We start from the raw sequence: 18774 nt of genomic DNA on the forward strand, positions 1-18774 counted from the left end.
TTTTTGTTTAATTGACCCACCTTGTTGTAATGGAAAACCTTAATTGCTAATGTCAATAGTATCATACATTATTTCCTTAAATAATAATAATAAATATGTTTTATGTCAGCCCGTATTGATTAATTTTTTTTGTTTTTTATTCATTTTTTTTTTTTACCTAATTTACTTTTTTTTTGCATCTTTTTCTTTGACATCTTTTAAAGCATATGCACATCCAGTGTTTAAAAATGTGCTGTAGAAATAAATACTTTTGTTGTTGTCTCAGAGGATATTAAATTAGTTTACCTAGAAAATTAATTTTGCAATGTCAGCATTTCTTGAGATGTTTCAAATTATGAGCAGCTGGATACACGGAGAAGCTTGTCAGTGGGACATACATTTTGGCCAACTGCTTTGGATGAAGCATACAACAATTTTTTTATGTAGCCTGGAATAAACATTATTAGAAAATATAGTATAATAGATAAGTCAGTTGATGTTTGCATGAACTGAATTGCTAAATTCTGCGATAAAGCTGCTTACAAGTTTCTAATCATAATATATTATTATTAGTACCCTTGTAGGTTACCTAATGAGGACCTTACTAAAAAATATTAAATCTTTACCCAGTCACACACAAATAGTTTTAATCTACAGTATCTTATTTTCTGAAGTGCTGTAAATAAATCTAATTTATCATCTTCTGGAACTAATGCTATATGCTGTTTATAGAATATCCTAAAAGAGGAGACCATAGGAAAATCATTACCATTGTAATTATTAAATAACTATATATTTTATGTCCAATAGTTAATAAAGTGTATTATTAACTAAATTAAAATAAAGTGGCTTTATTACTGCATTATAAGGTATTGAGATTAGAGCCATAGCACATCCACTGAATAAGAGGCTTTTAAACACCTGATCAGTAATATAGAAAAGGTGTAATTAAATCAAAATTTGACACATTAGATGGTTTTTGCTTAAATGTTGCTGCTGTTCAAATGCCAAAAAAAGTTTTTTATTCAGTGTTATCTTTTCTATGACTTATTCTTATATCAAAAGAAAATAATTTTGTTGTTCAGAAGTCTGCAAATCCAAGCTCAAAGAGGAAAAAATAAAGAAGGGATCTCTGTGTTGTTTTCAGGGAAAGTGGCAGTTAATGAAAGAATGTACCGCATGAAGAAGTGGGAGTTCAGGGTGATGTTTTTAGATGAGTGCAGAATTGGCTTAGACACAGGAAGCAGAGGGTGATGGTGCGAGGAACCTTATCAGAATTGGCTGATGTTAAGAGTGGTGTTCCACAGGAGTCAGTGCTAGGGCCGCTGCTATTTTTAATATATATAAATGATTTAGATAGGAATATAAGTAGCAAGCTGGTTAAGTTTGCAGATGATGCCAAAATAGGGGGATTAGAAGATAATATGGAATCCATTAAATCATCACAGTAGGATTTGTACAGCATACAGGCTTAGGCGGATTTGTGGCAGATGAAATTTAATGCCAGTGAATGTAAAGTATTACACATAGGAAGTAAAAATTATAGGTTTGAATGGGAGGTCTGAAAATCAAGAATACACCTTATGAGAAGGGTTTAGGAGTCATAGTGGACTCTAAGCTATCAACTTCCAGACAGTGTTCAGAAGCCATTAAGAAGGCAAACAGAATGTTAGGTTATACAGCACGATGTGTGGAGTACAAGTCCAAGGAGGTTATACTCTAGCTTTATAATACACCAGTGAGGCCTCATCTGGAGTACTGTGAGCAATTTAGGTCTTCAGACTACAAAAAGGGCATAGCAGCGCTAGAAAAGGTCCAGAGAAGAGAGACTAGGCTCATTCCAGGGCTACAAGGGATGAATTATGAAGAATGATTAAAAGAGCAGAGCCTTTTCAGCTTAAGCAAAAGAAGATTAAGAGGTGACAAGATCAAAGTGTTTAAAATCATAGAGGGAATTAGTACAGTGGATCAAGACTGTTATTTTAAAATGAGTTCATCAAGAACATGTGGACACAGTTGGAAACTTATTCAGGGTAAATTTTGCATAAACATTAGGAAGTTTTTCTTTACACAGAGAACCATAGACACTTAGAATAAGCTACCAAGTAGTGTGGTAGACAGTAAGACTTTAAGGACTTTCAAAGCACTTTGTTGGGCTGAATGGTAGGTTCTCATCTACTGTAGATTGAAATTGTTTTTAAATGATCAGTCATAACATTTTAAGGAAGTACATACCAAAGAAATATAAAAATGCAACTGAAACAAACAGTTAAAGTAGATTTCCATTCACATGCATTTTTTAATAAAATATAAAAGAAAGACTAAGAAACTATGTAAATAAAATCAATAAATTAAAAAGATAAACCTAGAAAAACAGAACTAATGAGGAGAAACCACTGAAGTAAATCTTAAGATATTGAGTGTTTGATAATTAGAAAAGCCAGTAACCTAGAATTTGTTCCAGAAAAATAAGACACCAACCACTGTTATCCTTCTAAAGTACCTACTATATTCTCTACCTTTTGTTTGCTTTTTTTGTTTATTTTGCGTGAATGGATGCTGAACATAAATTAACAACTTTCATCTTTATACTACTCATGCAGCAACCTGTCATTGTATAATCTCTGTATTATTTAATTTACTGTAACTTGATAACATTCTGTACAACATTAATGATTTTTGCATTGGTGAAAACATTCTTGACTTCTCTGTCAGTAGTAAAATGTTAAAAAAAAAAAATTAAGATTAATATGTACAGATTTAGCCTTATTTTGCGTTAATGGCTTGTTGGGTTTTGACAAAAGCTGCTAATCTAACTAAGTAAACAGATGTATGAGGGAAAAACAATGCTAATTTTGTTTTATGTTTAGGGACGACGTTTGGCAGCTATTAAGGAACTAATGAGAATTTTGAAGCCTGGAGGAAAAGCTCTCATCTATGTCTGGGCTTTGGAACAGGAGTACAATAATAAGAAGTCTAAGTATCTGAAAGAAAATAAAGCTCAATTAAGCCAAATAGACATGAAAGAAGCCAAGCACTATGAGCTGACTTCCATAACCTGTACTCACAACATGGAAGATACCAGTGAGGACACTGCAGAGGAGCCTTTTCAAGCTGAACTAACTGTTCACACCAATAGGACTTCATTTCTGTCAAAGGATTTGCTTGTACCGTGGCATCTCAAAGGTATCTCCAAGAATAGCAGAGAAACTGATAAGCCAAGGGTTGAATCTGACATAGAACCTCAAAACTCTGCTGTATTTCATCGTTATTATCATGTTTTCAGCAAAGGAGAGCTGGAGGAATTATGTACTAAAATTGAATGTGTTCAGATTCTCAGTAGCTACTATGATCAGGGTAATTGGTGTGTCATCATTGGCAAATTGTTATAGAACTATTTTAATATGAATCATTGAAAACCATTTTAATAATTGTCCAAATAAACTTTAAAGAATGATGGAAATATTCATATTCACATGGTGTTTAATTTACATCTAAAACGTGTGTGTGTATATATATATATATATATATATATATATATATATAATATGTATGTATGTGTGTGTGTATGTGTGTGTGTGTGTTGTATGTATATGTGTGTGTGTGTGTATATATATATATATATATATATATATATATATATATATATATATATATATAGCATGTGTGAGGTTAACCATTACGATATTTTCTTTCTTCTACCCTTGTGGATTATCATATAAACATTGTCTGACACACAGCCTTTCCACTATGTCAACCAACTGGTCATCTGTGAATACCCTACATGGATTGACCAGTTTCTTAGGTAAGTGCCTCAAATAACATTCTGTTGCTATCCTTTATCTTCAAACATGAGATATTTTACATATGTCCGTATAGCTTGTTTGGTTAGCTAATTGCTACATTGTTCTAATATCTTTGAGAATTTGGAAAATCTGAACTAACTCCCCACAAAGTCTAACAAACTGTTTATTTTTTTTGTAGATACAGTGTTACTAACTTGTTTTAGAGTCTGAGGATATCTTCCCTTTTTATCAATATAATGTAGAATTTTATGTAAAGTTTTACATCAACTGGACAGTGAAAATATGTATTAAATAAACTTTTTTTTATCCTTTTCAGAGTTTTTCTTGCCCCAGTGTTATTGTTACATGATGACAAACTGCATTTTCCAAATATTTGCTGACATCTCAGTATTGTTCAGGACTTTCTGAATTTCATTTGCTAGCTTCTCAGTATTTGGAATTTCTCCATTTTTTGTGGCAATATAGGAAATGTATTATAAAGTATAAACAGAAGATTAATTCCCCTAATGGATTCTCCTGATGACCTTACTCCAGTTGGAGCATTTTCTTCTCATCAGTATTTTTTGCCTCTTACTCACACATTATCTTAAAATACAGCTTTGTGAATTATCACTGTCCATGGTTTCTAGCTTTTGAATTAATGGTTTTGGATTTAGAACTATGTCAAATGCTTATGTAATTTATCTTGCATACTGTAGTTCTATTTCATATGGGGAAAAGTAGTATATCCAACTAAGACATGGTAATCCTGCATATATTGCAGATTTTCTGAGTTTACATCATTGCACTCCTAGTCTTTGCATGTTCTCTCCATCTTATTTAAATCCAACACCTTTTCTACTTATGGTCAGGTTATTTGTTAAAGTGCTTCTAAACAAGCCTGCATGGAGCAGATGAACATAGCTAAACAGATATACTGTAAGTATATAATGGTTTCTGAATTAACATTCTTAGTTTTTTAAGTTTATTACCTTTTGCATTTCTAAAATCAGCCAGCTAAGGTTGTTGATCTTATTAGGCTACTCACTTTTCTGGTTGTACATAATTGACTGCTGTATGATGGCATTAGGGCATGGCAGTGGGAAAGGTGTATTTTATTCCCAATAATCTTTTCATTGGTGAATGCCATAGTTGGGCCTCAGGAAAATACAGTCTGGTCTGTTACTATTATTACTACTACAGTACTACTTTTCATCCCAAACCCTTGCTAAACTCTTGAAAATGTACTTGTAAAACTCAGTTGCTGCTGTACACCAGCAAAATTTTATTTTCTTCATAGTGGTACCTCTTTTCCAGTTTTGGATTGACCATTGAACTTCCTACATACAGTAAGTACAATAACCACAGACATTGCCTCTGTTCAACTCAGAATTTTCTAAAAAATACACTTGGATGGATCTGTCACTACTTTAATAAAAGCTGTAGAATGGAACTGCTTAATGCTGGGCTTTAGTTTCTTAGTTCTAAGAAAATTGATTCACCTGAAAGAAGTAACTCATAGTGAACCAAGAGGCTGTATGAACTGCATTCATTCTGAAAGTCAAGAGTTCTACATTGACCTAAGTGTCACTCACTTAGCCACTGATACAGAAGTGAAGCGAGCACATCAGCAAAACGGTATCCCTTTTACTTTTCCTCCTGCCGCTAATACACAAGTGAGGCGAGCACGTGGGCAAAATGAAACCTCAGAAGAAAGACAAAGTCGCCTGGCCTCTAATGCACAAGCAATGAGCGCACATTGGCAAAACAAAAACTCCTAGGAGAGAGATGCCCAGATTAGTTCCTTTCAGTTAACTGACATCTTTACATTTAAATTTTTTTTCTGACAATTTCAGTAGTTTCTAGGACCCCGGGCATTTTGCAGCTTGGGCTTACACAGCTAGTCTTATATATAAACATCTATGCGTGGAAGTGTGTGTGTGTGTCAGTCTGTCTGGCCAGGAAGTGAGAGGTGAACTCGGGGTAAGGGCTTCACCTCCGAGGAAACAGAAACTTGCTTAGCCGCTAATACACAAGCGTGGCGAGCACATTGGAAAAACAAAACCTCCTAGGAGAGAGATACCCAGAGTAGTTCCTTTCAATTACCTGATATCTCTACAATTCAATTCAATTCAATTTTGTTTCTGACAATTTCAGTAGTTTCTAGGACCCTGAGCTCTTATATATATACTGTGTGTATATGTATGTGTGTATATATATATATATATATATATATATACAGTGCTGTGCAAAAGTGTTAGGCAGGTGTGAAAAAATGCTGTAAACAAAGAATGCTTTCAAAAATGGAAGTGTTAATCATTTATTTTCATCAATCAACAAAATGCAGTGAATGAACAAAAGAGAAATCACTTTTAAGCCTCCTACACAGCTGTTTCTGTTTCAGTTAATGACTGTGTTTCAACCTACGTGTGACATTGATGATCATTAGCATCTGTTTGGTATAATTGGTTGATCATACACCTGACTATAATCCTACAAAATCCCTGACTTTGTGCAAGTGTACCTATAAGAATTGATGCTGGTTTGAAGGCAAAAGGTAGTAACACCAAATATTGATTTGATTTAGATTTTTCTTTTGTTCGCTCACTTTGCATTTTGTAAATTGATAACAATAAACATTCATTATTTATATTTCTGAAAGCATTCTTTGTTTACAGCATTTTTTCACACCTGCCTAAAACTTTTGCACAGTACTGTGTGTATATATTATATATATATATAAAATATAGTATAGTATAGACAGACAGACAGACAGACTTTATTTGTCCCCGGAGGAACTTTGGCTTATAAGTAAATACATAAATAGGTAGATAATTAAGTAAATAAATAAATATACACACACACACTTTGGTCTAAACACTTACATAAATAGGTAGATAATTAAGTAAATAAATAAATAAATATACACACACACACTTTGGTCTAAATTTCCCATTGGGATTAATAAAGTATCTATCTATCTATCTATCTATCTATCTATCTATCTATCTAAACACAAACCAGAATGACTTTAAAGCAAGAAGATTAAAAAGAAAAAAAATTATTGACTTGACAGTCACAGTCACAGTGAGGCATTATACAAATGTATTGCTGTTGGTATAAATGAGCCCAGGAGACTTTCTTGACATGCTTCTGCTGAATAATAGTGGTGTCAGAATTTGGCATAAACTGCAGCTATACATGGATCTGCTCCACCTTGTGGCAATGGTTTAGACACATAATGGTACTACAGTGGCTCAGGCAGAGAGTACATCAGCATTGTTGTTGATCCCTTTGCATCCCTTAATGGCCACATCCCCACTTTTTTTTCAAATGAATACTTTCAGGTGAATAATGTGATGTGGCACAAAGCATACAAGCTGGTTCCAAGAACATAACAACCACTTAAGTTAACTGAATGGCATACACAGTCTGCCCATTACCCATCCTATAGAGCAGTGTTTCTCAGCCACTGGGTTGGGTCACTAGTGGTGGATTCACCTAATGTGATGCTCGTGGTGTAATGCAACTTATTTCTCCAGCCCCTTCGTCCACTGAAGTGATTGGTAAGGTTGCACAAAATGTTTCCACCTTTAGTAATCACACTTGTTTCATCAACACTCCCCCCTACCCACACCTTTTCAAATGGTGTGTGTTTTAACAAGGGGACCCCCACCATTCTTCAAATCCTGTCTGTCATTTGTTACAGAAGTTAAAACGGTAAGACTCCTGAGGACATACAGGTTGGGAACCACTGCTATAGAGCACCTTTGGAAGAATGAGCAGCAATAACGTGTGGCTGAAAACCCTAAAGGAACTGTGTGATACTATGAAATTGGCATGGCCTAAAATCTCTGAAGAGTCTTTCCAGCTTGACTCAAAGAATATGAGATATTTTGGAGGTAAAAGAAGGCCCTACTTGGTAGTAATCAGGTGAGTGATCATATTTATAACAAATTAGTTTTTTTCAATATCTTGTTCATAAGACCTAAAAGACAGATCAATTTGATTCCTTCTGGAACCTACCCTGAGTATCATTACTGAAATGCTCTGCTATTCATACACAAAAGATTAAAAAAAATCAAATGTGGCCAGCACATGAATTTTTCCATATTTACAAAATGTGTATAGTTATTTATTGTAAATTTACCAAAATGGCCATAGGTTTACATACACTTTCCAAACTCAAAATTACACTTCTTCACACATATCACATCACCAAACAATTCATGTGTTGAGTCAATTAGTGTATCTTCTTTAATTCCATAAGAGTTTTTCTCCAAAATAATGGTTAAGAGACAGATTTATTTCAGTTTTCAAACACTGTCAGATTTTCAGTGGAGCAAAGGTTTGCAAAAACCAAGCTGACTGTTTTTTTAAACAGCATGGATAACTCCAGGAATTAATGTAATTTTAGCAGCTTCCGAGTTTTGTCATAATTAGTGGTTAATTGGGACACCTGTGGCTGTACATAAGGGGCCTACCTGTGAAGCCAGTGTCTTCTTGTGGTTAAGACAATGGGGAAAATCAAAAGAACTGAGTGAAGAGCTTAGGAGGAAAATTGTGGATCTTCATATGTCGGGTTCCTCCTTAGTTGCAAAGGTACTACAAGTAAATGTAGAGTCAACTGTATAAAAATATAAAAAACTTTGGACCATAGACTTTACATTGTTCAAGAAGGCACACATTGAGTATCGGGGATGAACAAAGGTTGTTTTGAAAGGTTTAACAGGACCCCAAGATAACAACTAATGAACTGGTGAAGGAGGTGGAAGCATCAGGGACAAAGGTGTGTCATCATTGGGGTAGATATTTAACATCTTATTAAAGAAAGAAACATCCTCTAACAGGACAAATCAGTCATCAAGCAGGAGAAAAGCTGTTCATTGTACCTTTTAATTACTCCACAGCAAAATGCCTTAGAAGGAGCAGTCTGTGACAACATGGCCGGAATGGTCAGAGAAATAAAGAATAGAGGTTAATTTTATAAACTATTGAATTTACATACATCCATCCATCCATCCATTTTCCAACCCGCTGAATCCAAACAGGGTCACGGGGGTCTGCTGGAGCCAATCCCAGCCAACACAGGGCACAAGGCAGGGAACCAATCCCAGGCAGGGTGCCAACCCACCGCAGGACACACACAAACACACCCACACACCAAGCACACACTAGGGCCAATTTAGAATCGCCAATCCACCTAACCTGCATGTCTTTGGAGCGTGGGAGGAAACCGGAGCGCCCGGAGGAAACCCACGCAGACACGGGGAGAACATGCAAACTCCACGCAGGGAGGACCCGGGAATCGAACCCAGGTCCCCAGGTCTCCCAACTGCGAGGCAGCAGCGCTACCCACTGCGCCACCGTGCCGCAGTGTCAATCAATGCAAACATTTACTCTGGTTGGTTCTTTGGTTTACACCCAAATGACTTGTATAAAATAAAAGTCTATTATATTATATTCTGGTTCTTTTTATACCTTTGAGTTGATCCACCACCCTTGAAATTTCTGTGCATATAACAACTGTCCATTCTTGTTATTTTACAGGACATCTGCTGAATTCTTAGTCATCTCTTAGTCATCTTTCAGTACATTTTGTTATTCACATGACCTTTATCTGATTTCCTGTTATGCCTGCAAAGGTTTCTGACATTTATTAACCCGTTATGCTATTTCTTTTAAGATGAAAGCTATGTTAACTTAAAATTATTATTCCACATCATCCACCATTAAGAGAGCACTTCATTGCCATGGTCTGAAAGGTTGCCAAGGAAATAAACATTACTCCAAAATTGCCATAAAATAATCTATAGAGTACAGGTTAAAAGTTGCAAACCTGGGGCCTCATGCATAACGCCGTACGTAGAATTCACACTAAAACATGGCGTACGGCACAAAAAAAAATCCAGACGCATAAATCTGTGCTTACACCAACTTCCATGTTCTTCCGCTCCATAAATCCCGATCAGCATGAAAAGTAACGCATGTGCATGCGCCTGCCATCCCACCCCATCTCCTCCCAGAATTACGCCTCTTTGAATATGCAAATCAATATAAATAGCCCTTAAGTTCAGCGTCCAGTGAAAAGACAATGGCAAAAGCACGGGGGGGGGGGGGGGAAATAGAAGAATTTCAGCGAATACCAAGTGAAGGCAAGGAAAAATGTACTATTTGTTGGTTTAAACAGTGGTATAAACAACAAAAGGAAACTGATCGAGTGAAAGAGTGGCGGAGAACCTTGAAAGCTCAAGTTCTCAAAGTCGCACAGTGCCTGAAATAAAAAAAAATTTGTCAGATATCGAAGTCGCTGTGAAAAGGAGAGTCGTAGCCCACCGTCTGAGTGTCATATGGCAGCTTATTAGGGTACAGAGAAAAGAAAAAAAAAATAGGGACACAGTGGGGGAAAAAGCTCGAAATGTCAAATTTAATCTCAAAATTTCCACTTTAATCACATAGTTTATTTTGTCATTAAAGTAGAATGTCATAAACTTCATCTTAAAATTTAATTTACTACTTTCTCAAATCCCATCGTAACTAAAGTAGCATGTTAAATGCTTTATTTTGTATATGTTCTTCTATGTGCTCAATGTGTGTGAATCACTATGTGCTTCTTAAACTGGCTTTCTCTTCCTCCGACAGGACACAGAATACATTACATTCATGATATCACAGCTCGCTGAACAATTTAAATACTAAGATGTATACTTGATATGATTTTCATGAAGATAGGAATTAAAGCATACATTAAACATGGGAACACGGTGGCGCAGTGATAGTGATGAACTGGTGCACCGTCCAGAGATTGTTCCTGCTTCCCATAAGATGTTTTCTGTGCTGTGCACAACCTTCAATTAAATAATTTATTGCAGCAGTACTGTCTCTTTCAAACGTACTAACCCCCAATTCCTGTCCTTCCTTTTCTTTCTCCAAGTAACTAATTGCCACACAATATCAGCTCTATAATAGTTGTAAAACCATCTGTAAGCTGAGAACGCCGATTCTTCAAACCTTTTAAGGAACATTGAAATATCTTTGTAGTACATGTTTAATTATTCTATCTATCCATCCAGGGTCACGCCAGTCCCAGCAAACATACAGTGCGAGTCAAGAAAAATCCCTGAAAGGGGCGCCAGCTTGTCGCTAGTGCTGCGACACCATGTCCTCACATATATATTATTAACAATATAGATTATTTAAGTGATGTTAAAATTTTATCGGTATGATGTAATAAACATACTTTGCTGCATTTCATCTTAAAAATAATATCAAAAGCTCCAAGAAGATAGCGCTTGGAAATCTAAATTGACTTAGAAGCCAGTGGTCATCATCTGTAAATATGTGCTTTACAAAGTGGCTTAGGTTGTGCAATATTATAACTGTACTGCAAGTTTACAGTGAGGCAGTTGTACTTATAAGTACAAACAGTTCTTGATGGACTGATTGAGTGTGTTTATAGTTCTTGGGATGAAACTGTTTCTGAACCGTGAGGTCCCTACAGGAAAGGCTCTGAAGCATTTGCCGTACTGTATGGGAAAGGAGTTCAAATAGACTACATATGGCTTAGGCAGCATGTGCTTGATGCAGTTTACCAATAATTCTCTTTCCGATCAGCTGCTGTAGAGCTGTGATTCTACACTCGGATACAGTGGGATAAATACTCCGAGTGGTGCAGTGAGAGTAATAACGCTAAAGCAGCTGTGGTATTTGAAATAGTTTGGCCATTCCGTGGACCATTATATTGTTACAGGTTAATTACAATCAGATGCCTTAAACTAATAAACGATATGTGGTTAATATCAGTGTATATGATAAAGCCACGTCAGGGATGTGGATCTAAAAAAGAAAGGGAAACCACACTTGAACAATAGCACTGCTTTAACACTGGGTGCTGCCAGTTTGCAAAACTGAGCAGAGAGCTTTTTGGAAACGAGAACTGGCCTGAAAATGTGCGTGGCTTTACACCAAGTTTAGTTTTTATACATCGCGATGTGAGCATGGAAATGGGTGTACGCAACATTTTTGTGCGTACGCACCATTTATACATGAGGCCCCTGGACAATGATGAAGCTTTTTAGAGGAATGTTTTCTGGTCAGACAAAGCAAAATTAGAATTGTTTGGCCATAATAACTTGCAATATGTATGAAGGCTGAAGGGTGAGGCTCTTAATCCAAAGAATACCATACCAGTTATGAAGCACGGGGAAGGCAGCAACATGTTGTAGAGATGTTTTGATAGGAAAGTGACTAGTGCACTTCATAATATAAACTGAACCATGAAGAAGGAGCACTATCTGGAAATTCTGAACCAACAGCTTAAGACATCAGCCAGAAAACTAAAGCAAAAGGAATAATGGTCCTAAGCATACTTCCAAAAATGAAATGTCTGAATTCCATTAAAAATCTATGGACTGAACTGAAGAAATGTGTCCAAGCAAGGAGGCCCACAAACCTGATCTAATTACAACATGTCCTTCAGGAGGAATAGATTGAAATTCCAGCAAAATATTGTCAGAAACTTGTGGAAGGCTATCATAACTGCTTGTTTCAGGTTAAACTATTTAAAGGCAACACCACCAAATACTTACTTGGTGTATGAAAACTTTTGACCAACTGAAAATCTGACATAGTGATTAAAAGCTTAAATAAATCATCATTTTGAAGAAACCCTCTTATGGAAATTATTTGTCTTGATTTGGTAACACGATATGTGTGAATTGGAGGAATTTTGAGTGTGTATGTAAACTTTTGGCCTCAACTGTACATGCAGACAAGATTTTTGTCATTGCGGAAAAGTAATAAAGGCATTGAACTGTAATCAATGTTTCTTTACAATTATTGTTTTTAGCTGTCAGTAAGCCTATGTTTTTTCTTCAGCTACAATGACTACTTTAAAACAGGTCCCATCACAAAGAAACTGCCCTCAGCTTGCATCCACTGTGCTTTATGAGGTATGAATGTTAGCCCCAAACATATACAGCATGAGCATGTTCTGAGATTTTTCTGGTAAGGAAAACAGAAGTTTTTAGTTATGGTATTTACTAATCATGGCACAGGAGAGTGGTGACATGTTGCATGTCGATTAGTAAGAATTTCACTATAATCTGTACACATGACCTTGTATAAACCTATAGTTATAGCTTAGTTGCTCTGAATACTGCATTTGAGATCTTTGAACTTTCCAAGCTCAAAATTTGGGGTTGGACTGAACTTGAAAATTCACTTAAGTCTTTCTTTCAAATCCTAAATGCATATGCTAAATATTGTGACCTGAGCAGTGATTTCACTGTTGTTGGCATCAACTTTAAAAGTTTGATGCTGAACAGTTGGAATTCACTCAAAACCTAATTGGCACCGAACACTAATGAGTGCAAATTGCCCACACATTTTCATAAGAACTGATCCATTCTTCTCAAGTTATAATATCCTCAAATGTTTTCCATCCATCCATTTTCCAACCTGCTGAATCTGAACACAGGGTCATGGGGGTCTGCTGGAGCCAATCCCAGCCAAAACAGGGTGCAAGGCAGGAACCAATCCCGAGGAGGGCGCCAACCCACCGCAGGACACACACACACACAATAGGGCCAATTTAGAATCGCCAATCCACCTAACCGGCACGTCTTTGGACTGTGGGAGGAAACCAGAGCACCCGGAGGAGACCCACGCAAACAAGGGGAGAACATGGAAACTCCATGCAGGGAGGACCCGGGAAGCGAACCCAGTCCCTTGGTCCCTCAAATGTTTACTAGACACAAATATTTCCAAAACTTATTCCCATTTTAAAACCCAATGATTATTTTTTTAAGTAAAACAATACTAAATTCATATATGAAGTATGGAGAAAGCAGAAAGATATTAAATGTATTGTTCCTTTGGGTGCCTTGCAAAACACGTGAATCAGTTTTGAATTCAATTTTTTTTAATAAATATAATTTGTGTGTAACGATGTAAGATGTTTCTTTAATGAATATACTGTATTTGATATACATTATAACACCTCTTATTTTTATCCAATTTATGTATTTGATCCTTTGCTTAAATTCATGAAGACGTTCCTTCAATAGTGTGGCTCGTTATCACCACGTTCAACGAGCTGTCAAACCCAACGATCCGAGTATTATTACTGCTGATCCCCAGGGGGCGAGCCATTAGAGTACTCAGCGATGGGACAGCAACTACACTCCACATTGTACAGAAGCAACATATCCACCTGAGATCACAGAATTAAAAAGAAAAAAAAACAACTTTTCAAAGTACGCGATCATGGCACAGATTCGTCCGTAGCGTAGAATAAACATTGAATATTCAAAGTCAAAGTATGAACAACTTTTCGTGGAAAAATAAATGACAACGTAAATGCACCACAAACGTAAAATGGGTGTGTTAAGCTCTCACTTAACAGTTATGTTTTGCATTTTTATTTAAAACGAATAGTTCCAGAAGTACAATTTTCGTGATACCGACATTGTCCTACAGTATGTGTATAGCGCGAGTGTAAAGCCAAGGAGTTCCCCTTTCCCTCTCAATCCACTCAAAAATGTTAAGACATAGCACTTTAATTTATACTTAAATATCAATCTCTACCGAAAACACCCAGTTGAGACGGAAAGTGTCTACAGCCACAACGTTTTGAACCTGGTTATGGTTACATCAACCTCTTATCTGTGGAGGTAACACCAGGAAGTAAATATCTCAAAGGGAAAAAAGAAGTACTTCCTGTTTTGTGACAGTAGTAGTGGTTGTCGGTCGCGTTGTTCTTTATTTCAGTTTACGGCAAAGCTATGGCGTCGTACGGAGGTAGTTTTGAAAGTGCTCGGAGTATCGAAGAGAGAAAACAATCCAAGAGGGAAGCTAGAAAAGAAGCATTAGAAAAGGCGAGTGCTTCTTATCAGTTATCCATAGTTGTTTAATACTTTTTAATAAAGATAGGATCAGGCGGTTTTAATTGCCGACATTTAGATCACAAACAATTGTAAAGCTTTATGATTCTGTTTACTGACGCTTTTTCATGCATATTCATAACGTGATTTTTGGCATGCCCAATATGTGTTAGTCTAGCCTGTCATGCTTTACTTTTGCTTGCTGTTGTTTTTTTAATCCAAGTTTGTTTATCGTCTCGCTCCCCACCGTTTGCTTCTAAAGATATACAGTTTAAAGCAGAGTGTTTATCTTAAATGAAAAGATACCTTCATTAACGTAAATTGTGGAGGGATAAACCCAAAGGAAATCCGCAAAATGGAAAAAAGGTAATTTCTCATCATGAATGTTCACAAAACCAGTACCGCGTTTCACTCTTTCGAAGTTGCACATAACACGAGTGTTAATGCAAAGCAGAATTAGAGAAAGGACATCCATGGTACCAGGACTGGCTTCTTGTATCTGTTATGATTTTCTTCGGAAAAGTTGGATAAACATGTCAATATAAATAGCAGGGAGAATAAGTATTGAACGCGTCAACGTTTTTCTCAGTAAATATGTGTCTAATGGGACTATTGACCTATTTTCACCAGATGTCGGTATCAACCCAAGTAACCCACACATGCAAAGAAATCAAACAAATAACTCCATAAATTATGTGTGATAAAGTGGAATGACACAGAGAATAGTATTGAACACATTAAGAAACCAACTGAAATCTGTCAGGGGGCAGGATTTCTTTCTAAATACTATTAGTGCAAATTAGTATCAGCTTGTTTAGTCGTAATTGATGGCCTATAAAAAGGTTTCTCATTACCAAGGTATACACAAGAAGCATCTCATGATGATGGGTTAAAGCAAAGAGCTCGCTGGAGACCTTTGCAACCTTATTGTTGCAAAACATACTGATGGCATTGGTTACAGACATAGTTCTAAACTTCTGGATGTTCCAGTGAGCACTATTTTGCTTTGTTGTGCAAAATAAAATTAAAAAAAATGTTATTGCACAAACATTAAAACACATTCTTTGAAAATATGTACTGTGTAGACTGTACGTAAAAAATATTCATAGGGATATTTTTCTCAATTCCTTTTGTTCCCCATTGAACAAAAAACAAGCAAGTCTAACTAGACTTTAACATTGCCTTTCAAAACATCTTTATGTACATGAAGAAAAATTATAGTAATTAATAAAACCAAACCAAAGAAAATTTAGATCTACAGCAATTGAATGCTGCCTCAGCAGATTCCATGAAACCAAGCCCCACAATACGTACATCCTACTAAAGAAGGCTTTGACACTTGTAACATAAGAATCCTCTTTCTACAGAACTTAATGTTAATGGACAGTTTTTTAAAAAATTATTCTATAATGAAAAAAAAAATCATTATTTTATGAAACAAAATATCTCTCATTTCATTGCTTTCTAATTTTGAAGCAATATACAATTCAAGCATTATAGAATGCCCGTGGTCCTGACGCTAACCAAGGCGTCTGCCCTCTCGTGTCCCGGGAGAGATATTGTTTCTCCCCCGGTCCTTCCATTCTCCAGACATCCTGGTTCGGCAAGGGTCCCTGTTAAAAACTGTGTGTACTGCAGTATTCTAAATATATTAAGACTATTCAGTCCATCTATTTGCTATCGATGAAGTATTTAACAGAGACAATTTCATCATGATAGTGTGACAGAATGCGCCCTTCGACACAGCATCGTCCACTTTGAAACATCAAGACTGATAACCAGATTAAAATTGAACGTTTGTGTGTAACATCGGCTCAGTTGATAACATTGACTGCATGCTATGCATCTGCTTAATCTATCGCTGTAAAAGTGTACCGTCAATAAACAAGCAATATTGGTGGTAAGTTAGGATAAATGGCTGAAATTCCTAAATACTGACAATTTGAAGTGTGGGGTTGCTTATTCAAGCTTGACAAACTCTCATTTTCAAACTTTAGCTGTGTCTTAATGTGTGGGATGTTTTAATTTAATTACCGTTCATAGTGAAATTGCCTGCCATTTGCTGATTATGGAACATCTGTTACTGAAGGTCCACTGACAAGTGATGAGACTTTGGAATTCGGTGTCATTTCTAGAATAGAAAGGTGACTGATGGATGACATTACTAACAATGTCCACAGATTTATTTTAGTTTTAGCTAATGAAATGATTGTGTTTTTCATTAGCAACATATTTTGTTTTAGTTTACATTAACAGGAATAGTAATGTTTTGAGAATGGTTTTTGTTGTGGAAAATGTACAACATTAAAATCAGGTAACAGACATGGCTTGGATTCAGTTTGGTCAGGCTGTTCATGCCAAATGCAGCTTTACAGGTATCTCTGCTGTTCCTTATCGAAGAGTTGATGGGTATGAATTCTTGATAAATTCATAATTAATGTTGTCCACTTCAAATTGGAAGAAGTGTTGCACATTATGTCTTTTAACGTGTGTAGCCATTGTAGTCACTCCCCAGGCATTTAATATGCTTTAGTCATCTGCCACAGTCCATTTTGTTGCAAAATGTCTCTAAGAAGACTAAAAACTGTGAAGAGTGATGACTGGATCGATCAGTAGCCAATGGAAATCAGCTAATTTTCAGTAGTAATGACAAGATCAGTGATCAATAAATTGGCATATCAAAAAATGATTTTTAATTGCATCTGCTTTTGTAAGCTGTACTATAATTTAGTTGTGTTGTAGTGTTTTTTTACGCAAGGTATTACAGTAACCGAGCTAGTGCATGCCATGTTTTTGCTGTAGACTTCCAGTAAACAGAGGGCAGCAAGACAGACATTACCAGAGAGAGAAGACTGGAATATTAGTCTTTATAGTAAAGAAAGTGGAATAATAAACATAGAAAAAGGAATCTGAGGAGTTGTTCTATGCAGTTAAACAAATGGCAGGAGAATCTGCTTTAAAGAACTCAGGTTTTTTATTTTGTCCTATAATTAAAGAGGGCACTGCCTTGTCTGAGTTTGGATGGTGAGGAAGCTTGTGTTAAGTACAGCAGCATTAGGCATGTCAAATTGGTACAATGTAAAGAAAAAAAACACACATATATAGTAAATGTGCATTTTTAAAGCAAAAAAAGCTTTAGTGTAATTAATTGTTTGACTGCCAATATCATTTAATTGAATAAAAAGTGTGGGAATCCACACCCATACACACACATTATACAGTATATAATTTGTTAGACTGATTGGTAAAAGTACTTTTTTTAATTAAGCTTTGTTACAGGTAAATATATTACAGATTGTAATTATAAGAAGCACTTTATTTTCTTTTATGGTACATGTATTATGGATAAACATTTTCTGTACATACAGTGGGGGAAATAAGTATTTGATCACTTACAAAGAAATGAACAATCTCTAATTTGTATGGTAGTTTAATTTTAATGGAGAGAGACAGAATATCACCCAAAAATCCAGAAAAAACACATTACATAAAAGTTATAAATTGATTTGCATATCATTGAGAGAAATAAGTATTTGATCCCCTACAACCCAGCCAGAATTCTTGCTCCTACAGATTGGCTGTGTGGATTACAATCAATCAATTACAGGTACTCCTGATCTTAACTCGTTATGTGTATAAAGCACACCTGTCCACAGAATCAATTTCTTCCATTCCATCCTCTCCACCACCATGGGCAAGACCGAAGTGCTGTCAAAGGACATCAGGGACAATATTGTAGAACTGCACAAGACTGGAATTGGCTACAAGACCTTCAGCAAGAAGCTTGGTAAGAAGGTGACAACTGTTGGTGTGATTATTCGGAAATGGAAGAAATATAAAATGACCATCAATCGCCCTTGGTCTGGAGCTCTGTTCAAGATCTTGCCTCATGGGGTGAGGATAATCATGAGAAAGGTGAGGGATCAGCCCAAAACTACACAGGACGAGATTGTGAATGATCTGAAGGCAGTTGGGACCACAGTCACCAAGAATACAATGGGTAACACACTATGCTGTAATGGATTGAAATCTTGCAGCGCCCGCAAGGTCCCTCTGCTCAAGTAGGCACATGAACAGGCCCAGATGTTCACTGGCAAACTTAAGACTGGCCTGTACATGTGCCTTCT

General features: G+C 36.2%; 2 protein-coding genes across 2 annotated transcripts in view; both read left to right on the plus strand.

Moving 5' to 3' along the window:
• Nucleotides 1-3457, plus strand: part of alkbh8 (alkB homolog 8, tRNA methyltransferase) — a 74775-nt gene extending 71318 nt beyond the window's left edge. Inside the window, exon 11 of the mRNA XM_028800397.2 lies at nt 2850-3457. Within this exon, the coding sequence (XP_028656230.2) occupies nt 2850-3371 (522 nt within the window). The 3' untranslated portion in view covers nt 3372-3457. The remainder of the gene's footprint in view (nt 1-2849) is intronic.
• Nucleotides 3458-14500: 11043 nt separating this feature from the next.
• cwf19l2 (CWF19 like cell cycle control factor 2) overlaps nt 14501-18774 on the plus strand; it is a 140728-nt gene continuing 136454 nt past the window's right edge. Inside the window, exon 1 of the mRNA XM_028800398.2 lies at nt 14501-14641. Within this exon, the coding sequence (XP_028656231.2) occupies nt 14549-14641 (93 nt within the window). The 5' untranslated portion in view covers nt 14501-14548. The remainder of the gene's footprint in view (nt 14642-18774) is intronic.

This window comes from Erpetoichthys calabaricus, chromosome 4, assembly GCF_900747795.2.
Source record: "Erpetoichthys calabaricus chromosome 4, fErpCal1.3, whole genome shotgun sequence".
NCBI lineage: Eukaryota > Metazoa > Chordata > Cladistia > Polypteriformes > Polypteridae > Erpetoichthys > Erpetoichthys calabaricus.